Source organism: Alligator mississippiensis, chromosome 7 (assembly GCF_030867095.1).
Source record: "Alligator mississippiensis isolate rAllMis1 chromosome 7, rAllMis1, whole genome shotgun sequence".
Classification (NCBI taxonomy): Eukaryota; Metazoa; Chordata; order Crocodylia; family Alligatoridae; genus Alligator; species Alligator mississippiensis.
The window spans coordinates 76119303-76142889 of record NC_081830.1 but is presented as its reverse complement, the minus strand read 5'-3'; the positions used below and the strand labels follow the sequence as shown (position 1 = coordinate 76142889).

The window sequence follows — 23587 nt, the reverse complement described above, 5'->3', positions numbered from 1 at the left end:
TGGCCCACCAGTAGTGTATTGTGGTAAAATATGATGAAGACAATTCTCAATGTGCTTGTAAAAGAAAGTGTCACGTGCCAACCCACTGCTGTTTACTCATAAAATATGTAAATAACGGTAACCAATTCACATGCCCATTTTGGAGAATTTTCCGGCTGCTGTTCAAAAATGAAATACTTCAGAAAATTAATAGCAACACAAACTTCAGAAAGATTAGATGCAGACCAAGTATATGCTTCTGCTTCAAAAATTGCCGATTTGAGATACAAACTCTATGGGCCAAAACTTAACATCTGTTCTGAGGAAAACCTCATACTGACCTCAGTGGAAAGCATTAGACTAAGTTCAGGCTTCAGGATTTGGCCATGTGCTTTTACTATGGGGTTACAGTTGGTATTGGAACAGCAAACCAAATTCAAGGAACCCCTGCAACACATTAACATCTACAGGGTCATATTAATCCTTGTGATGCTCAGGGACCTTTTAGTCCATCAATCTGAACACAATGCTCTAAACATAGTGCCTAGAAACTGAATATTGAATGAATAATTCTGAGAGCTACTTGTTTATACAAACGAGCAGGTGTCTTTTCTCCTGGAAGTATCAGCTATTCCAGGTAACCCATTTTCATCATCCTGTCCAACAACTGCCTTAGATTCCCTTGCGATTAGATAATCTGGGCTCTTACATAATACTAGATGTATTAATTCCTGTATGAACTATAGCATCTCTGTTGGAAAGGCACCAATCTTGATTTAAAAATTGCTAGTGACAGATAATCTGTAAGAATCCTTGGTAGATTGCTTTTATGGTTAATTAACCCCACTGTTAAAAACTGTTTCTTATTTTTGGTTTGAGTTTGTTTAGCTTCAAATTTACAGTCACCAGAACTTGATATACCTTTGTCTGCTACACTGAAAAGACCATTATCAAAGTTTTGGTCCCCATAGACAAACTTGCCATTTCTAAAGACTTCCCTTTACCTTCTCTCTGATAACCTAAATAACTTCAGGTTCCAAGAGTTTTTCCACAATCAGGAAAGTTTTCCGATCCTTTAATCATCCTCATTCTCTTCTCTGAACCCACTCCAAATTATTATTATCCTTCATAAGTGTTAACACTAGCACGGGATGCAATATTCCAACATGTGGTAATATCAACAATGCTAAAGACAGAAGTAACAGAAATTCTCTACCACTATAACAAGCCCCCTCTTTAAACAGTCAAGGACTGCAACAGCCCTTTTAACTAGGGTGACCAAATGGGACAATGTGAAATCTGGGACACCCCCTCCTTCCTCCTGCCCCCCTCTCCCTCCCCCACCTGGGACAATCATTTTAATTTGTACTGGCTGGTCGGCACTGGCCTCTGAAATCCAGGACTGTCCTGGCCAATCCGGTACGTATGGTCCCCCTACTTTTAGCCAACACAGAACACCAGAAACACGTCCAGTTAATCATCAACCATTCCACAAAAATCTTTCCAGCTTCCCAGGATAGTGTCTTTCATCCTCTAAGTATCATTCAGATGTACTGTTTGTAAACTGAAGCCTTTACATATTAAAGCATGTATTGTTTGTGCGTATCCAGCTGACAAAGTAATCCAGGTTGCTCTGAAACAGAGGCTTGTCCTCTTTACCCTTTATCACTCCCTCAATCTTCATGCCCTCTGGAAACATTATGAATAAGCTGAAAGAAAACACAGAATCCTCACTGACGCGTGATCCAAGAACTGATTCCTGGGGACCCAACTAGAAACACCGCTACTTAGATTTCCCATTTAATGTGACATTTTGCAACCTGTCTGATAGCCAGTGTTTAACATGTGGCACTCTCATCTTTCCTTAATCAAAATATTTTGAGGAAAAAAGTCAAATGTCTTAAAAGAAGTCTATTACAATGCTAATCACCATTACCAACCAAACTTGTAATCTCACCAAAAAAGATAGCAAGTTGGTTTGGCAGCATCTATTTTCCATAAATGAATCTCAACTAGTAGTAAAGTGATTACCTTCCTTTAATTATTTACAAGCTATACCATCATGATGCTCAGGGTCAATGTCAGCCTGACAGACCAACAATTACCCAGATCATCCTCTTTACATACTATTCACTTTCTTTAAAGTCTTGTGGAACTTCCCTTTGACCTCTAGAGCTAATTAATGCCATTCCCGACAGAATGTGTGCACATGTAAATGTGCCTGTCCTTCTCACAACTGACATCAACTCAATTCCAGACTACAAATGCTGCCACCTGATTATGAAGAGGCGGGCAAGGTCAAGATTTGTCTCTCGCCTATCCGTCACTCACTGCTGGATTGTATCAACTGCTCTGTCAGTCCATCCTTGAAGAGTCCATGTTCACAACAGAAAGTAACTTACTTTTCCAGGAGCTTGAGTTTGGCAACAGCCATCCCCTTCATTTATTTAGAGAGAAGCAGAATCTTAAACTGTGCTAAGTTTAAAAAGACACGATATCTTTTCCTATACTTTCTTAATCTAAAGTTCACGACATTTCACATAGTCTTAGACAGCATCAAACAAACTTATGTAAGATCTGTGTCCTTTAATGCATGGAACTATTCTCTGTACAATAAAGTTTTGTTTGTTTTTTAACCTTAACACATCTATCATGTATGTTCTCAAGCTGAAGACATTTCACCCATGCTCAGGGCTTACAATAGCCATATAAAAATAAGAGATACTTTTAGAAAGCTAACTGTTAAATAATAATTGCATTCTGAAAGTACAATGGACAATGGTTACTAACTTTACAGGTAACAGCTTAATTCTAGTAATATATAGGATCTCTAATAAAAAATGAATGGAATGATGCCACCTTGTGGAAAAACACTAAATTTACAAGCACAGATTTTTCAAAGGCCTGACAATCTATGCAATTAGTTGGCCAACAGGAATTTAGCTCCTCTGTTGCATAAACTTGCAATTCTGGAAATGTGTTGTAAACTCCACCATCTAGTGCTTGATCTCTCAAAAGCACTCCCCATCTTCATATTCATGCTGACAACTAACAAGAGACTTTTCTGAATTTTGCAAATTTGTTAAGAAAAGCTGAAAAAGATTTCTTAAGGAGGATTACAGTCACAAGAAAAAAGAACACTAGCTGTAGTTTTCTGCTGAAAAAACAGAAAATTCACTGAAAATTCCAACTAGGTCGGAAAGCTTTACATTAAGGCAAGTGAATACACACCTCTGAGGGAGCATCTATTTTCAGTGTCCTTATAAGCTTTTCAAAAAAAGTTATTTTCGCCACTTGGGGGAGCCATCAATAAGGTGAATGAAATGCATCAAGGACCAACTGCTGGAGTCCTAGAGTCATGAATACCCTGGCCTCAAACCATCATAAAAGGCCTCTAAGCATAATCTATCCCCTCCACGAGTCCTTAATTCAGCACCTCTTCCCCAAAAAGAACAGAATCGTCACAGTGAAACCTCCAAGACAAGTCTATGGCCCAATGTACTCAACCTGTCTAACACATGCTAAGCAACAAATAAACTTTGAGGTAACCATATTTTCAATATACACTTGCACGTGTCAAACAAAAGACATTTCACATTAATGGGTTTTCATTAAAAAACCCATTTTCTTGCATCAAAGGCAGGATTTGTTTTTAAAGAACTTGATTTTTAAGGTGCAATTATACAGAGTCCTCAGAGTGTACATAATGAAAGTCCCTGGGGGAAAAAAACTTACCCTAAATTTGTATTGTGTGCTTCTTCTGAGATTTTTCACAGTACAGGTTAGGTCTTCTCCAGTGTACTTTGTGTGAAACACGCTATCCTAAAAACCAGAAAAAAACACCTATACATTTCCAGGTATCATCATCAGTATGTGTATGTCCCATTCCTATCATACAGTGAAGCTACATATACCCACCTCAAGTGTAGTTTTTAAAGGTTTTACTCATTCACCTTTTTTTTTTTTTTTTTTTTTTTACATCTCCTATTATCATAGTAATTCTTTTGTAGTTCAGACTAATTGATCTGAACAATATGCTATTTTACTATACCAATGCAAAATATAATCTAGTGTTTGTAACATTCTCTCTCTCTCTCAGTGATGCTCAACCTTTAGACCCAAGCCAGATGAGGGGCACAGGGCTGGTCTATGAGATGCCTAGGACTCCTCGTGCCAAGACAGGGCCTGCAGGCCCTATGTTGCTTCTACACAACAAGTTTGGGACTCCAGGGGTCCCACACTGCCTTCTTCCAGTCCCATGTGCCAGAATTGGACCCAGCACTACCTTGTGTACTCAATCTAATATACAGGGCCACGGACCCATCGGGAACCCCAAGTGCTAGAAAACAGAGCCCCAGGAGCCAGATCTGGCCTGTAGGTTATGGGTTGAGCACCACTGCTCTAGATTATTTTTCCACATATACATTTATAGTGTGCGTGTCTGTCCAGTACATATAATCTTGAGTACTTACTGTGGTAATGTAAACCTACATTTAATATAGGTTAAAATCTATCCCAGAAAACCAACTTTGTAAATAAAGTTAAGTAGAACATGGCAGACCAAATTGTTTAAAGACAAAATACTTCAAGTCCTTCAAATCTTTGACTGGCAAAACTCTTAATAGGTTTCTGAATATCCATACATCACAGATTTGCGCCCGACTTTGCTATGAGCACAGGATTTTCCTTCTGGTGTGCAGCAAAACTGCAAATCACCCTCACTAAGCTTCTGAACTTTGAGCAGATGAGCATGAACAACTCATTAAGTTGTACACTGTTGAGAATTCAATGAGTTCTTTAATACTGGTACAGGTATTTCATGAACTCTTGAGTCATAGTCTCAACAATGAGTTAAATAAAAAATTATTTTGGCCCATTTTCTGCTTGATCAAAGCAATAGAGAACTTACATTATCCTCTTCTTGAATTTCCAGGGTGTAAGAAATAACTTCTTCTGGTGTACATCCTTCTACTTTATTCCACTGCAACGTGATCCAAGTAACACCTGCTCGAACAAGTTTTGGTGCAGAAGGGGTCTGAGGAATATTACCTGCTGTGTAACACACTACTTCCTGGCTGTACCCACTGCACAGAAAGATAGGAGAGAAAGAAATGTGCAAAAGAAATTTAAATTAATTGTTTGAATGTATACTGATCTATACAAGGCCTATAACAATGTACAAAACACATTTACAAAGTGTCTTGGGTGCAAAATCAAGCACTCAAAAACTTAGAAAATGTTCAAAGGAAGGATGCAATCTTAAATTCAGACCATTGGGGTGCATGCATGAGTAAATGTTTAAAAGGAGTATATGATTTTTTTTCCCATGGAATCCATCTTATTCTGTACACCTAGAGCTATCCTACAATTTGCTTTACCCTATTTGTGCAGCGTGTGGCTCAGAGCATAATTTCCCTATTGCATATAATCCAGACACTCCAGACTGTGGGATTATAATTGCCTTATGGACATTATTTAATGCTGCTCACCTCCATAATATTAGAGTTCCTCAAATAAAACAGGAATTTACCTCTCACTGTGAGAAACAGAAATATCATTATCCCTATTTTACAAATTAGAAATGAGACACAGATACAATTATGCCCAAACTCAAAAATATGCCCTGCTTAAAACATGCTATGAGTGATTTTGCAAAGCATTTGTAATTCAAACACAGTGATAATTTCTTTTTGTTATGCTTGTGAAAGCTCAACTGTTAACAAATTTGGGTAACTCCAGATGGGCTTTTTGGAAAAAGTCATGAATACAAAAAGCCAGCTGTGAAATTATGGTTGACAGGTTCAGCATCACATAGGAATTCTGTGGCAGAGGTGGAGATGACATCAGTCCGGTCCTCCAGGACACTTAACTACCATGCCTATGAGCACATAGTGAGCTGTATTAGTCCCAATTTAAGCAGAAGGCAGGCCAAGCTGGTATTTTAGGCCCCCTCCTCATGTCATGTTTATACCATTATTAACACATTAATCACAGCATAAATATGCTGCGTGCTACATGTGCACCCAATTTAAGGCACCATAAAATAGGAAACGAGCCATAAAAATGTTGCACATTAGGTAGAACATTTTTATGGCGGACTTTCATGATGCACTGAATTTAATATGAAGCTGTGGCTGACAGTCAGCTGATTGCAAGTCTGGCCAAAGGCTGGAAGGATGGAGACAGAAATAGCTTCCCCTACTGAAGACTTTAAACTCTGTACACCTGGCAGTTCTGGTTAGGATGCCAGGCACGGAGGTATATGAGAGGCTCCTGGAAGCGGAAGATTTGGATCCTCAATAGAGACTTCTGTCATTTGAGCAATGGGATAAATGGTAGAAGTAGTAGTCTATTAGGCTAGACGTGAACCAACAGTATAACACACACTTGGCCAAAAGGTTTCAGAGTTATCTGCTACCAGAAGAAGAATGCTCATACTCAGGAATACTGGGGTCTATCCAGAATCTGGATAAGCCTTTCCATTCCCATCCTTGACGTGAATTTTCCTCCAATGACAGCCAAACTCAGAAACAGTTGTAGAAAAAGTTGTAGTCGTCCCCAGAACGGAGCATGCTCAGTAGGTTCTAAGAAGGTGTGATGTGCTCGGTGGAGAGGAAGTGTCTGGAAAATTTTGCATTTTCAGGGACTTGTAATTCCCAAATGTTGGGAGATTTCAGCAAAAGGCCTCTGAACCCCAAATAACTGCATGTTAATATTCAAGATTCAGCGCCAAAGCATATAGGTGCTTAAGCTTCTTCACTAACTGACTTCAATACTGTATGTGCAAAATACAGCCTGAGGTAGAAACCCAGCACAGAAAATATCATCCTCAACAGTTACTCTGGCAAAATTACAAGCAGCTGAAAACAGGGTCTTATAATGGGAAGTGTTAGGTAACCTTAACTATAGGAAATGCTGCCAGTATTGCCTATAATTATATATAAATATAGATCCTATGTTCTTGGTGCCTGTCCCATGGATTAAGACACAAAATAACATAACAAGATTGACCATGAATATAACAACACCCAAACCTCAGCCCATTCCCTCCCCTCAATAGCCTGAGAAAAGAAGGGTTTGGTAGCATGCCCAGAAGTTTAAAAAAAAACAACCCTGGGGTATGGCAAACTGTTGGAGGGGTGGGAGGTTATTCCAAAAAGGTTCCAAAGGCTTCCAAAACTGAAGACCCTCTACACACCCTTCCATAAGCAGTTCTGTCTCGTTTACACTGACTAGCTCTGGTGCAAGCACCTCTGCTAACTACAGCGGAGGAATACTGCACAGGGAGAGAAGGAATCCCAAGATAATTAGGAACCAAAATGACTGCGTAATAATCTTTGTAGAACAGGCCCACGGTATCTCAGAGGAAGCAGAGACATTAAACAAGCTTTATTAAGCTGCAGATGTTGCTAGGAATTTTGCATCTTTGGGACTATTACATCTTTGGGAGAATCTCCCATAAAACTGTATGTAAATCTCTCTTTGTACAGCTGTATTTTCTCTTTTATCCTGTTATTTCTTTTTAAGCTAAGAATAAGATAATGAATCCATGAAAGAAAGGACTAATAGCTTTTAAATGCATATTTTTCTACAATTCACAAATTATTTTAATATTTTACAGCAAATCTTTGCTGCCCTTCATTCAACCTAATGATCACCCAATTATCACTCAACCTAAAATCCCCATAAAGAAGTGGTCTTTGGCTCTCTAAGTCAGGTATTGTATCATAGCATCTAAGAAAGTAAGCTGTTGCACGTGAAAGCTTATGACTGTCTGAATTAATTAGGATACAAGGTGTCACTCTGCCTTCAGCTGATATCATCAGTCCAGTGCTATTTAACAGCTTGCAAATCAAGGGAAGCCTAGTAACCTTATTTTCCCACTATCTTCACCTTGAGCAATGGAAAGACGGGGAGCATTTTGAACCTGATTTGCACAAGTATGCATTTAAAGCCAGGTGCAAGCAAGTAGAAAAATCAGGACCTGCCTTGCTAAAACTTCCCTGAGGTCTAGTTACCCACTCTTGCCCCTGCTATTCCATTTCCTTTTCTCTACTAATGGTGGAGCTCATGAGTCTTGCCAAAGGAAGAAGTGAGCACAGATCATACTGTGGTGCTGAAAGACAGAGGGACATCACTTCAATGAAAGAGTATCAGGATTCCGTTCAAAATCTGCAACTCTTAACTTCCTTTTACTTGTTTTTCTTGGTTCATGGAAATCCCTAGTGGGAATTTTACATAACAGATGTGTTCTTTTTGTATTAAAAACAGGCCACAAAACAGCATTTAACACTTCCAAAGGGGCCCATCATCTTAGATAAGTCTCTTCACTCTAAAAACTCCATGTTAGTTCCCTGTGAGGTGAGCGATGCTGCCAGGAAAGTCCTCAGGGGATCTACTCTAACACACTATTTGTAGTGCAATAAAACTTTAGTAATTGAAATACCCAGCTCAAAGGAAAAGAAGAGCAGCTTCTCTGTGCAGTCTGTTCTGTAGTTACATCTTTTGAATACCATCACCAAACTAGTGATTTTGTTGAGAAAAACTGACTTACCTGGTGCCTATGTCATTCTGAGCTGCTAACCTGAAGGTGTACCCCATAGCTGGACAGAGCTTAGTCAACTTGCAATGCTTTTGGCTCCCAAAGTAACATTCTCGGAAACTGTTGTTTCTTTTTCCCTACAAAAAAAAGAAAAAAATCCATCGTTTCTTTTCTTATCATAGCTAATGAAACAAATGCATACACGTCTTAGTGGTTACATTAATGTTTGACTTCTTAAATTTTTTTAAACTGCAGATCACTGCCAGCAGGGGAAAATCAACACACATTCAATCAGCTGTCAGACTCCCTAAACTGTTGCAATTTTATTCTCATAATCTATTTCTTCCAGCTTTGTCTCTCCACTTCACTTTGCAGCTTCACTCCTTCAGTTACTCTTATAATATATCCCATTTATAAAACAAAATTTATATAAGTATGAAGCCAGTTAAACATGCAATTTCCCACCAGTCTGCCTCTTCGACTGAAGAACTACTCAGAGCCTCCACCTAAGGTGTTGGCAGCACCTTCTGATCTTACCTACAGCTATCATTCCCTCTCTATCCCCTAAAACAGAGGTATCAAATATGCAGCCTGCGGACCCTCCCAATCCAGCCTGCCGGGCTATCAGTGTGCCACCAGAAGCTGGGAGGCACGGCCTGCCATGGAGTTCTGGGCCCTTTGGCCCTGCTGACCGTGGCCATTGGTGAACGTGGCCCACTACCGCTGGTTCTCCTTCCCGAGATCTGTGGCCACCCCCTTTGTCACTGCTGGACTTGCTGCTGCTACCACAGCTGGGCTGGAGTTTCACAGGCTGGATTCAGCCTGAGGCCCCAAGTGACTTTTACATCTCTGCCCTAAAAGAATAAATTTCCCCAAAAGTGGGCTCTTGCTCCTCATGTTCATGATGGCAGCCCTAGAAGCACACTAGTCATAGTCTAGAAGAAGCACCGAGGACACATACTGAGGCTGAGCAGCACATAACAGAAGTCTGCCCTAACAATGGAGGATACATCTACTATGGAGGACTCTTTGGTGGCACAGTGTTTTTAAATCTGGCTCTGAATCACCCATCTGCCTCTCTTTAGAATGAGACACATAATGTATTGGGATGAGTGGCACTGAGCAGAGACAATGATACTCCAAGATACTGATGTTACAGCTGAAGGAACCATAATTTGAAGCACTTTTGAACCTGTTTCAAGTATTGGCAGGAGTCATTTCAGACTCTAAGCAACCCAGGATTGTGAGGCAGTAAAAGGATGTTTAAAGAACTCTCACCACTCATGTTTCCCCTCACTACATCAAGTGTTTCATTGCAAATGAGAACCGAGTCCAGAAGCCTTCTTTCTTCCATCCATACCTCTCAATTCCAAATCAAAACCTACACTTAAATATTCAAGTACATGAAAAAAACACAGCTCAACTTTGTACAGACTGTAATGCCTTGATATCCTGGACTTTCCCATCATAAGCAAAATTATTTGCACACCTGGTAACAATCTTCTTAGAAATCTTTTAGGCTCTCAGAGGTTTAAGTGGACCTGAAAGAGACTGCTCAGCCCTAAGTAATGAGATACGTCTGCACTAAAGTAGTTCTGAGAGGACTTTTAAGCTCTCATAATCCACAAAACAGTATTCTTGATGAATTTTACCTTAATGTATTGAAGCAACAGTACTCAAAAGTATGGAAGAGCAGAATCCCCTACCTAGGGAGAGAACAGTTAAGCCACTGCTATAAAACTGGCCATGAACTTAAATAATCCCAGTTTCTGCAAGTACTGCTATTCTACCACCTGCTTCTAGGCCCTTTAATATATTTTTTCCTTGAGATAAAAATTCACTGTGCAGAGGGAAAGTACAAGATCTTCACATGCAACACAACAACATGAGAGCTCCATGCTTCTAAAATCATACTGACTCCTGAGAAAGGAAACTAGTTTAAGAGATGTTCCAACTGCAGCTAGCTTTCAAACCACATGCACACATGCTGACTTCCTGCCCCCTCTCTTTCAGAGCCACATTTCTTATTCATGGCAGTCCACTCTCCAAGTTCAAGGTATCATTACGCACCATTTAGTCCTAACATAAGGTATATCTATCTTCTGGCTGGCAGCTCTGCAGGTGGGTGAATTTCCCTCTCTTTTCCTTCAAGTCTCCAAACACAGATTAAATCACAGGAGAGAAAAGACCCAGAATAGGAATTTCTCCCTTGGTATAAAGGCTAAGTAGGATTTAGTACAGGACCTTGCCATAATAAAATCACAGTGATAGAAGGTAGACTGTCTGCTGGATCTAGCTGTAGGTCCACCCATCTTTCATCCATTTCTCTGGTTTCAGATTCAGCCTTCTGAAGTGCATCCCATGCAGAGAGAAGCCAAAATTTCTGCCACATGGGTAGAGTGTCTATGCAAGGAGTTTCCCCATGGAGTACTCATTCCCTACTAGAATAATTAAATGCTATATTTAACTATGAAGACCCAAGGTCTTTGCAATTGTGGAGAAAACTAGGTTTTTTTCCTAGAAGCAATGAAAACCCATAAAATTGTTAGCACTGGGGTCATTCTTTCCAAAGAGTCTACAAATTTATACCAGCAGTTTCCTCAGTTGCTGAATACTGCTGAATAATAGCTGAATATTCCTCTACTACCCTGAGTCACAATGATCTGTACAGATTAATTAGTCACTGAAAGAAATGGAACGTCTTGCATATACTGACCTCACAGACCACGTCAACTGTAACCAACTTATTCACAGAGCAATGTTTGCCCACTACATATTTGAATAATCACAGCAGCTTTCAAGAACCACCTTTCTGGTGGTGATACAGGATGAGGATTGCAGTCCCACTGTAGAGAGACGGCCTAATTTCTCAGGATTTTTTTGAAGTTTTGAACACTGTAGATTAAAATAAATCCACACAAAATATTTACCAAACTGAAAGAGTTAGCCAGATATCTTGTGCTGCCCAGCATCTTAAAGTCAGGAAAGGGACGCTCAGCCCCTGACAAGCAGCCATAACTTAATTTTTATTCGTACAGTGCTGTTTTCCATTTGCCCTAGAACTCAATTTTGTGTAATCTATTTAGACTTTGCTCAACTGCTCTAGCTGTCATTCTGCAACAGCCAAGAGAAATCAAGGAAATAAATGTTTTAGGGTTCACAATCCCCCACCCCACCCACAAACTAACACTTAAAAGAAAAAAAAACACTTCTAAATGAAAAGTCATTTATTAGATATTAGGTTCTTTGACAAGGACAGTTCTTGATAGAAAACATTATTTTGGAGGAGAAAGGGAGGTAAAAGCTCAGAGGCAACATGTCTCAGTATCCAGGTTTCACAAAACCCATTTCCCATATCCATTCTCTTAGCAAAGTGGTAATTATCAATGCAGCATTACTAAGACAGGGGCTTTTTTTCTTTTTAGGCAACACTTGCATACTCATCAGCTTTGAATTATGATGATTTTTTTTCTATAATCTTTTTAACTTCCCTGACTTTACTACTTTTGATGAAGTGCTTGCAGCAGTAGTGCTTGTCTCCTTCCCTGCATGTGCTTCAATGACAAAAATAATCATTATTATGATATATTATTTATTACGATTATTATTATTATATACTAATCATTAACAATATTGACATATGGAGTGTTACACAAGCTTTTGTTCCATTTGATACTTAGCTCTGCTGCGTCTGCTTCTCTCCCAGGGACCTGAGGAAGGGTACTGTGATACCTGAAAGCTCCCGTCTATCCCAACAATACGGTGGGTTCAATTAAAACAGGGGTGGGCAATTTTTTCAGGTGGAGGGCTGCTTACTGAGTTTTGGCAAGCCATTGAGGGCTGCATGACAGGCAGCCAGAGGCAGATAAACATTGATCTTTCTAAAATTTTTAGGGGCCCTGTGGGCCGGATAGAATGGCCTAGCGGGCTGCATCCAGCCCACGGGCCGCATTTTGCCCACCCCTGAATTAAATGATAATCACCCACAAGAATTCTTGCCTCTTGCATACTTCCTGGACCATCACAGCAACATCACCTCAATACTAGCATTAATTATCTGATTATTGAGATTATTGATGAGAATAGCTAATTATCTACTAGAAAAACTGAGGCCTGAATACAACATTCTACCTCTTGTATTACCCACCACCAACCCCACATAACCCCCCTACCCAAACAAACAAAAAACTAGTGGCTGTTGTGACCACATACTGAGCTGATTAACATCTACAGTGAGGATGAAAGCTAGCTGAAAGTAGAGTTGTGGGATAGAGTCCTCAGCAGCCTCTCTTTTATGATTTCTGAACTAAGAATAGAACAAGGGCATTCCAGTATTTCAGATCCAGGCTATCCAACTGCATCTAGCCCACAAAGGGTTAAAATGTACTATCCAAGTGGCAGAGGAGAGCTGGACTGCTTGTGTTGCTCACACAGCTGGAGGGAAGCAAGGCTGCCTGCATGGCTGGGGAGAAAGGGGGGGACCCACAGGGTGCGCGCAGCCTGTGTGCCTGCAACCCTCTGCTGTCCAGAAGTTGGACAATCATGTTTTAAGGTGATGAAAATAACTGTATAACATTTAGTCAAATAACTGCAAACATTTGATCAAGCAGTATCCCAAGGACCCCAATGACAATTTTCAACTTCCTAATAAATACAAATCTGTTACTATAGAAATGTGTTAGTATTGTACATTACCCTGGCTTATTTGGGGGGCTGGCTGGTATTTAAAATTACTGAGTCTGGCTGGTATTTCAGATTCGACTGGCACTAATTGGAGAGGCTGGCTGATATTTCTAATTATGCTGGCATTAATAAGCCTGGAAATAGTCTTTTTTCCCAAGGTTTATGAAAGCTTTAATGTTGGCATATGAACAACTAGCAAGCTAGTACAGGCTGTTACCCAGAAATCTCAGAATCTTCCCAGAATCCCCCTTGTCAATCCCTTAAATATTCAGACCCCCAGGTTTTAATCTTATAAAAATTGATAAATAAGTTACTGGTGACATACCCCATAATTGCCTTAAACATCTCCAACCCATATAGTTTCACACAGAGAAAGGACTCTGATAACTGGCTGTGATGTCTTCCCGACACCCCCTGTTCTCTTGTCTTCCTCCAGTCTTTGCATAACCATATCTGGTGCTGAGCTTCCTAGTGGCCCTCCCTTCTGCAGTGACAATTAGGGCCTGCTCATTGAAAAAGCAACTACAGACCTCTAGCAGAAACTGCAAAACTCATTTATAATATCACCTAACTGATAGAAGTCAAAGATTTTTTTGCCTACTAGTGCATTTATATTTAAAATAAACATTTGTTCTACAAGCAGGAGTGCCTGCATCTGTCAGAATGACCTAGTCTCAAAATACAGCAAGAAAGCCATTATGAGATTTTCACTGGACCCTACTGTGCTAGGCAGGACCCATGCAGCAGACATTACAGTATTAAGGCTGAGCCATGGAATAAGACAGTAAGCTCATCAGAAAGCATGTGTGATGGACTCAGCCAGAACTACAGCAGACTCTCTCATAGGATTCTTCACTGCTGAAAACAAACACAAAGTAAAGCTGCTCGAGGACATGCTAGCCTTGCTTGCTCTCTCTTTGGCTCGCATTAGGAAAAAACAGGACACATTAAACAACAGGATAACCCAGGACCTCGGAAGCTAAGGGAGCTGGTTGTTAAAGTGTTTATAATTTGGAATACTGTTGTGGGATCCTCATTACCATTCCCCTTCTCTTCCTCTTCTCACCCTTATCTTCCCCTTGGGGCAGGGACTCTGTCATCTTATGTGTTTGTACAGTTCTCAATACAAGTGGGCTGCTGGACACCACTGAAATATAAATACTAAATAGTAATAACAATGACCCTTCTCTTTGTGGAGGCCTAACACTGTAGTAACATAGTCAGAGAAGAGACACAGTAACATCCTCCTTGAAGCTCTGGGTCTGCACAGGACAGCAGAACTGAACCCAGCAAAATAGTGCAACATTAAAATAAATGGGCTAGACCAGGGCTAGGCAACCTTTTTGGCTGGAGCGCTGAAAAAACCACAATGTCTATCTTGTAAGGTGCCACAGTGTCGGCATGCCAGAAAAACAAAACTGGGGTGGGGGGTACATGGCAGGACACACTGCATATTAATATAGTTAATAACCATAAATGTTGCTTTTTTTAAATACAGTAAATACCAGGTTTTCTAAAAACTCTAAAATAAAACCTTACAGACTACCTTTGTTGTGAATTCTTTTTTTTTGTTAAGCGTGTTGTGATGAGAGAGAGAAAAAGAGAAAGAGAGAAAGAAGAAAACAAAGAAACAAGAAAAAAGGAGAGGAGAGAAAAAAAGAGAAAGAGGTAAAGAAAGAAAAGAGAGAGAGAAAGGGAGAGAAAAAGAGAAGAGAAAGAAAAAAGGGCAGAAAAAGAAAAATAGAAAAAAGAGGGGAGAAGAGAAAGAGGAGAAAGCAGAAAGAGAGGGTGAGAAAGAAGAGAACAAAGAAAAAGGAAATGAGAGGAGAGAAAAAGGAGGGGAGAGAAAAAGAGGAGACAAGGGAAAAAGAAAAAAGAAAGGAAAGAAAAAAGGAAAACAGGAGAGAAAAGGAGAAGAGAAAGGAGAGAAGGAGAGGAGAGAAAGAGAAAGAGAAAAAGGAAAGGGAGAAAGAAAAAAGAAAAGAAGAAAAAAGGGGAGAAAAAGAAGGGAAAAAAGGAGAGAAGAGAGAGAAAGAAAAGGAGAGAAAAAAAGAGAAAAGAGGAGAAAAAGAGAAGAAAGGAGAAAAGAAAAAGAGAAAAAGGAGAGAGAAAGAAAAAGGAGAAAGAAAAAAAAGGAAAGCGAAAGAGGGTGTGTCCCTTGCCGTCCACGTCTCCCACTGCTACCTGCTGCGAATCAGGCCTGCTGCTCCAGGGCAGTGTCCCATGGAGGGAGGCAGCAACACCCCAGCAGCAGCCGCCAGAGCCAGGTCGCTCAGGACTCCCCAGTAATTCTATAGCAAGGGGAGCCCAGGCCCAGGGCTGGGTGGGAGGGCCTGATCAGAGTGCTGGAGGCTCCCAGCGGGTGCTTCAAACCTGGGCCGAGCCAGGGCTCAGGCAGATGGATGCCCCCATCCCACCCAGAGCAGCACAGGGGCACTGAGTGTTGGGACCAGGTGCTCGGGCAGGAGCTGGGTGGCACAGGGAGAAGCAGGTATGAGGGGAGGCACCATAGGTGGGCCAGCCCAGCCTGGCCCTTGGGAAGGTGGCAGCTGGAGGTGAGTGGGAGCAGGTGGGAAGCAGGGGCTACCCCAGGGCTCCACAGGTTTGGGCCACGGTGGGCAGGTGGGGGCACCTAGCCCAGCCCACACAGCTCTGTGGGGATGGGCTGCAGTCACCATACACGTAAGGGGATGCTGCCTGGCTAGGGAAGGACACCAGGCTCAGGGGGCTCCCAGCTTGGCCTTCCTGTGCACCGGGTGCAGTGCAAGTGGGGTGAAGCTACCCCTGGTATGAAGGCCTGGATGCAGGAGCCCCCCAGGCCCCAGGAACAGCCGGGATGGGCAGCGCTCAGGGCCAAGCCAGCTGGAAGCCTTCAGCACAGTGGCCCTCTTCTGTGCCTGCCTGCACCCCAGCCTCACCCACCCACAGCTCCCCTCCAGGGGCCAGGCTGGAGGGCACAGCCTGTGGGCAGGATCATCAAGATGCAGACAGTGTCCCTGCCTGTGTCCTCTTGACTCTGCCTGCTGCCTTTACTGGGACCTGTGGCTGCTCTGGAGAGCATGAAGCAGCAACTTAAAAAAAATGTTTTAAACAATTTACTTGCATACCTCCTGGCATGCCAAGGAGAATAACCTTTGCATGCTACTAACTGATATATGTGCCAGAGGTTGCCTATCCCTGGGTCAGACTGTCAGCTGGTGAATGTTTGTGTAGTTCCTTTAGCCTCGATGGAATTAAACCCATTTATACCAGCTAAGGATACAGTTCTACATATGAATATACTGTTACTACCTCCAAGTCACCTATGCTGAGAAATACTATTGTGCAGTGTGTTTGTCTGACTGAGTATAACTCAAGGTAAAATGAATACTTGTTCCTGCAGAATTAAAACTATTTTTGTCTTGCAGCCCATTCAGAACTACAGTGCATGGGACAGAGATGCAGCCTCACTTTACAAAGACGCGTGCTGTGAAACCACAAACCCTATTACTTTCTGCCCCAAGCCAAAGGACTTCCTGGTAAGCTCAGATAAAGAAAGCATTTGAAAGCAATTGTTAAGCCCAGAATGATCATAAATCATTTAATGTCTGGTCAGCTACTCCAATCAGGCCCTGGGTCTTACAGCAAAGCCAACAGGAGTTGGAAAAGGCCATTACTCTTGGCTTCTTCAGGGTGAAAATAAGAAAAAATCCTTATGCATACAGTAAAAATCACCAGCACTCAGCCCTTCTTTTGCTTTGGATTCTTCCTCTGACCACAAAATCATCCCTTAGGTTAGGGTTGTTAACCAATCTTGGGTGAAAGTGAGACATAAGAAAATGTGAGCCAGACAGAGCTTCTCGATACTACCTGTGGCTGATACCCATCTTACAGTGCCTACCTCTGGTAGTCAGAAATTCAGTACCTCATCTGAATTCCAAAGCAGTTGAAAAGGGATCCCCAATTCCGATCCTCTTGAAGTCTGTGTAAGCTTTGCCACCAAGCAGAATTGGGTACAAGTTTGGAGCAGCACTTAGGAAGATGCTCCAATCTAGCCAATTGTTCATTCATTGAGGAACATTCATTATTAACTCTTCAGCTATTTTAGGAAAAAACAACTTGCTAGCCAGACATTAGAACCTGAAAGCACTGAAAAGAAAAAATAAAGGTGCCTCCCTAAGGTTTTCTACTCTTTTCTACTTTCAAAGTTTGTTAAAAAATAAACAATCAGCCTAATCTAAAGTGCTCCCCATCCCAGTTAGTTATGGCCTACCATACAGACTGAGAGGCTATTCTTCATATACTTCTTGTTTGTCATACTGATAGTAGAGCCTGCTTAAGATCATGCAATCAAGGAAAGAGCAAGAGGAAGGTAAAACAAAACTGGCATACCAAAATATTAAGGAGAATAATGACATTCATAAATTTTTAACAGGCTAGGACAGGTCTCTTGACCTACTGATCCAAGGACACTCAACAAGCTCTTTCTAATGAGACAGCAATGCCTGAGGCTCCACTAAAGAAAAGAATGCGCCTTATTTGTGCTTCATCTAAAGCCGATGATGCAACAGGGTTAATGGAAACGTTTCTGGGAAGATGTAGAGAGCCAGATAATAATAAAAAAAGCTTTTCAAAAAACCCACTGCACATCCCTAGGCAAATTCTTCTCTCCCCTACTACACGTCTTACACAGAACCTCAGGTCCCATGCTGGCATGTCTCCTAAGACTACCTCATTCAAAAAACCAAATATTGGGCTGGATCCTGTAGTCCTAAAATATCCACTAAAATGAAGCATTAAGCTGCAGGACTGACCCTTTATGTAGCACCTGTTGCATTTATTCTCAGTCCTAGTAAAATAAAACATGCTCCCTGCATAGTTCTTTAAGTCAGTTCTGGAGACCGTTGGGATATATGACAACATCCATCCCATGCAAGGGTATGCCCTGAACACACTGTATGTGCTACATCCTGATTATGTGAAAATGTTAAACTGAAATCCTTAAATAACACATGCCTTGAGGTTTCAGGGACTGTGGCCATCAGTGGATTAGAGCACAGTCCTCTTGCTGCAGTTTACAGTACCATCTAATCCCACGGTTAAAGAATGTCATATCCATTCCACTGTCCTTTTACAGCAACAGTTTATTTTTATACTTGAAAACTTGGTTATTTGCATTCCAGGAATCATATTAAAAGCTAAGATATGCAAGCTTAGCTACCCTGTAAATCAAAAAGGCAGCATGGCTGTGGGTCATCTACACACTGACATTAGATACACCACAAGCTCTGAAACATACCAGCAACAGGACCCGTTACTGGCTGCTGCTGTAAAGGCTAGGGACAGAAATTACACATAAACTGGTATAAGTGATCAGAAACTGGTTCAAATCTGTAAGACAAAGTTCAGTGCATATAAAGTGCTTTCAAAATAGTTGATAACCTAGCTGGACATAGTATCAGACTTAGCTGCTTTAGGTTAAATCAGTTTATTGAAGTTCTGTCCAAGTTCCCCTCCAGATTCAAGTTAACTCAATCCTCTAGCATCTAAGTTTGCACCTCCCCTGCAAAACCCCTCTCACAGGGTGGGCTGACTAGCTTTGGCCTAAGCTGTCTGCTCCAGTAGAGCAGGGAGGCATTCTCTAGCGCCCCCCAGCTCCTGGCCTGGGCCACCACAGGCATGTGGCTGTACTTCCGAAATCAAAAATGAATGCCTGTTCACTTGCTTATCACTTCATTCTATGCAGTTTAGAAGATTGAATCGATTCAGCTCGGGCTTTTTGACTGTCTGTACTTAGCCAAAGTAAAAACGGCCTGCTAAACAAATCATTGGTGTGAGCGGGCTGTGTGCTTCAGTCAAGAGTGGCTGTGGCAGTCTCTTTCATTTTCCAGGAACTTTGTGCCAGTTCACATGACTTGTGGCCCTGTGGCTCCTTACCTTTGACCAATGCTGATTCTGCTTCAGCACTGGGGAGGCTGCAGTCTTCTAGAGGGGAGCTCTACAGGATGTAGAAGTAGTTCCCACATTGTGAGAGCTTTCCATGGTCTACTCTTCCCTCTATCCCTTCTTATGAAGAGATACAGTTTTTCCAAGGCATGCTGCCATTCGCAAGGCATTCTCCTAGCTTTTTTTACTGGGTGGAGAACTTGTTCTTCACTCATGCAAAGCTGCTTCTGCTTTGCAGTCAAAATAATTTAATTTCCTTCTGATCACTGATTTTCCTGTGTTTATATTTTATCCTGTGCCCTGTAGCTAATGAATGTTGCCTCTAGCTGAGATCTGGCTAAACTTTTTGCTCTTGACTGGAAAGATCTGTCGCCTTCTTTCCCTCTGTATTTAGTTTCTTGATTTTGCCAGGACACAGTTCATTACTGTAACAAAGTTGATGTTTTCACTTTCATGGATTTTATATAATTATGCAAGAGGGCAGAGACTACTGAGACTGGTCTTCTGCTTTATACTTGGATGCCATAACTTAAGTGTTGAAATGTGTTCCTAACTACACATAGGAGGCACAACTATTAATGTCGCACACAGGAGCCAGCATACAATAGTGGAATGCATTTCCAAAAGCAATAAAGAGCCAGATACAAAAACTGGATCCTGCTGAGACAACTGTCTGCTTCCTCCTCCAACCTGTTTTTTTAAGGGACCCCTTTTGACCATAATCCTACCTGTAGTTCATACATCTGTTCAGAAATGAATTTCTACCTCAGAGTATTACAGAAAGGTTTCTTCCAACCAAAATACAGCTGAGATCAATGCATTGGCTACTTCACAACTAGACTACCACCATCTTGTTCTGTTTCCCACTTCTACAGTCTTTAAAGCAATCAGAGTTATGTTAAGCTATTAAAAGATCGGCCTAATTGATTTATTGGGTTTTCACTTTCACAAGTTGAAGTTATATTTGGGGAAAATCGCACTTCATTACTGAGAAAGAAAAGGAATCTAAGACATAGGTGAAGGGACGGAGAACCAGGCCTCCAGAGTTCTGAAGCGAGTTACTTGAGCCTGTCTGTAATACGAACAAACTACCACTTCCTTTCTGAAGATGAATAATACTATGTAGATGCAGAATCTTACTGTTATTCTGCTTTGAAGCCTTTTGTTCTTATGTAATCCTCATGAAGTCATGGGACTCTGGATTCATCTCTAAATGATCTAATACAAGTTTCCTACATCTGTATTCTAATAGGGGTTCCCTATGGTTTTCTTACATTGGAAATATCCTACATTTTTCCTAACTCACATTTGTTTGGTGACACATTCCCACTGAATTTGATAGGAATTTTTCAGGAGAAAGAATGGAAAAGGTCAGGGCCACCCTGCATAGGGGTGATGTTTTTTGAGGCTAATGGATCAAATTCTCCTGGATTAGATCTTTTCAAAGTAGTGTTTTTTCCAGTTCACATTTCCCCATTCTTTCCCCAGTTGATAACCTTTCCTTTAATTGTCTGCTGTGGGCAACAAGCCATTCCAAAGCTATTGTTTGATTTGTTAGTCCAGTGGTTCTCTCATTATATAGGACCCATTGCTGCAACAGTGCACAGAGCAAATGTTTGCACAGTGTGTGGTTCCAAGTGCCACCGGCTAAGAGTGCTCTCATGCAGCAGTTAAACACTCCTCACCAAAAAGCCTTCACTGTGGTCAGCAGCAGTTTTCCCCACCTGCACAACTGAGCACCCCTTTTTGGCTCTCTAACTCCTGCCTCAACATCTTCTTCCATGCTGGCCTTGGACCTGAAATCCCATGACAACTCTGAAACTGTTCTCTCAGCCATAAAGCCTACATTCCCTAGACCTAAGCTGTGTTGGCAAAACAATGATGGCATAAAGGAAGAAAATATAAAATCATAGCTCCAGCAAGAGTCTTAGCATCTCATGCCTTTCCTTCCCCCTCTGCACATGCTGTCTATTTAGAAGGCAAGGTCTTTGAGGCAGTGACCTCATCACCTTTCCTGTGTTTGGAAGACAACCAGCACACTGCTGCCAATACATAGATGGCATTCATTTAAATCAGTGAGAATTTTTTTTTTTTTTAATGGATTTTTGGAATGAGGTCCTAACTCATGCGAGACAGGGATTTGCTCTGTGTTTGTACAGTGTGTATACAATGGGATCACAACTGGGGCTCCTAGATGTGGCTGCACTACAAAGAAAGAAACAGTAATTGGCAAAGCTCATTAATAAACTTTTGACGCTGAGCACCTGACTGGAAAGTCATTCATCTAAAACAAAGCAGACACAAACTGCTGTGCATAAGACCTACAGATGAAAATTAATTCCTCTGTTTCCTAGTGCATGCTCTACCTATGCCAGCCAGCTTTCATTTTCCTATTTTTAAGTTCCCCAGTATTTAATTGTTTTCCTTCACGTGGCAGTTCCTTGCAAAAATCAGCATGTCGTTTTACAAATAATTGTTGTTTCTGTGGTTGGTTGCTGCTTACCTCATCCCATTCTAAAAGGTAGCTGGTGATTTTTGAACCATTATCAATGGGTGCCTATAAACAAACAACAAACAAAAGGAAAGCTTGGAAACAAGTTTAAAAAAAACACATTTACTCTCAGCCAGATGACTGCAGTTTAAAGTGAAACCAGAGCTTGTGTTTGCACAACACTTGGCAGACTTTACAATGGATAAGAAGAGAAAAAAAAAAGGGAAACTAATTACATATATACACTTAAATATATATGAAGTTAGTTCTTGGCAGAGGTTCCTCAGCCCAGTGACCTCAAGCCACATAGTGGAAACCAAAGGTATCACAGCACTCGATAATTAATGCAGAGGGTCAAAGGTCTACCGGATCCTTGAAGCCAATTGGGCTAATGGGGTTAAGGCATACCAGCTACTGTAGCTGACAGCACAGAAGGGAACGACGTGGTCAGCATCATATCTAGCTGCCCCTGACTTCCCAGCCTGAAGAGCTCAGGTACAGTTCAGCTGACTGGGGAAAGTCTTTGGCCTGAGTCTGGAGCCAAGTCTGAACTTGTAACTCTGGAACTGTGACCGTGCATCTTTAAGTGCCCCACCACCAGCCTCATCTATTTAATACGGGGCTTTTACTTTGCTTTCCTAGATTTGCATTATTTTGCTACTTACCTTCCATTGTAAAGTTAGTGAAGTTTTGGTCCTGTGTGAGGGTTTGGGTGGGAAAGGACATTCTGGTGCGCAGCTGTGAGTGGTGAAGCCAACTGGCTCTGAACAGGATCCCTTTACTGAATTGTACATTGCATATACCCTGAAAGTGAACACACATTTACACAGGTTAGGAATTTGCTGACAACTAAAAAAGGAACTATGGATTGCCTCAGCCAGTCTCATTAGCAAAACATTCATCATACAATACACATTTATGACCATTCTTTCACATCCCAGCCTCTCTCTCTTTATATTTCATCCAATATGACTGTTCAAAATAATACACAGCAGAAGATGGTGTTTGGTAACTGCTTCCACAGATGGCTGATTTATTGTGTTTTCCTTCCACTGATGGAAGATTCTGCCATGATTTTTCTTGGCCACTGCTTGACACTTTGCCCATGGTGCTATAACCTCCTTCAAAATAAGACTGCTCAGAAAAAGATGCGAATCTTATTAACCTATTCACTGCTGACTAAACATACAACTCTGTTACTGGGTTTCTGTTCAGGCAATGGTAATTTGAATATTAGTATCCTTAGAAGCACTGACCCACCAGCTATAAAACTATCATCCTCCTTATAAAAGATGAAACTGCTTTAATGGTAACCACCAGGCTCACCCCCACCCTTTCCCAAGTGACCCTAGAAGGATGATCCCCACTACCGAGATCAGTTTAGGGCATGCACACAGAAGAACGGCAGGGGGTTGCTACAACTCCTCTCCCCCAAACTGGACTTGCAGACTCGCATCAGTATGGAAGCTGGACTAGATGACCTCTGGAAATCCCTTTCAGCACCAGTTCTCTATGATTCTATGATTTCTGGGTTCATCTTGAAGGTACTAATATCTAATTTCAATTAATTATTTTTCTTTCCAACGCTTCAGTGTATAAGATAAACCTTTTACTTCAAAGAACAACTTTTCTGGGGGGAAAAGGCTGATATAACAGAAAAAATAGTCCACGGGGCTTAGGCTAACAAGCAGAACACTGGAGTTGTAATTCATTACGTTTTGTATACTTGGGAGGAAGACATTCACTTTGCACTGAAATCAGTTCCTATAAAGGAGCTTAATTTACTACGTGCAAGTCTTTGTCCTTCCTCACTCACAGACAAGATGCCTCTGCACAGGGAGCTACTAATTCTCCAGGACCTTTCTGGGTCACTTCATCTGTTACTTTTGAAGAACCACTGCCCTCTTCAAACCTAAGAGATTTCTTAGCTGGCCAGGGTATGATCTGAACTTCCATAACTGTGAGAA

The 23587-nt window shown here is 41.4% G+C and overlaps 1 protein-coding gene across 5 annotated transcripts in view; it reads right to left on the bottom strand.

Annotated features, from left to right (window-relative positions):
• The window catches only part of FNDC3B (fibronectin type III domain containing 3B), a 362994-nt gene that overhangs the window by 83192 nt on the left and 256215 nt on the right, over positions 1 to 23587 (bottom strand). For all 5 annotated transcript variants that reach the window (XM_059731146.1, XM_059731145.1, XM_059731149.1 and 2 more), the window contains 5 exons: positions 22286 to 22424; positions 21633 to 21686; positions 8534 to 8658; positions 4889 to 5063; positions 3715 to 3801 (listed from right to left, as the gene is read on the bottom strand). In XM_059731146.1, the coding sequence (XP_059587129.1) occupies positions 3715 to 3801; positions 4889 to 5063; positions 8534 to 8658; positions 21633 to 21686; positions 22286 to 22424 (580 nt within the window). The remainder of the gene's footprint in view (positions 1 to 3714; positions 3802 to 4888; positions 5064 to 8533; positions 8659 to 21632; positions 21687 to 22285; positions 22425 to 23587) is intronic.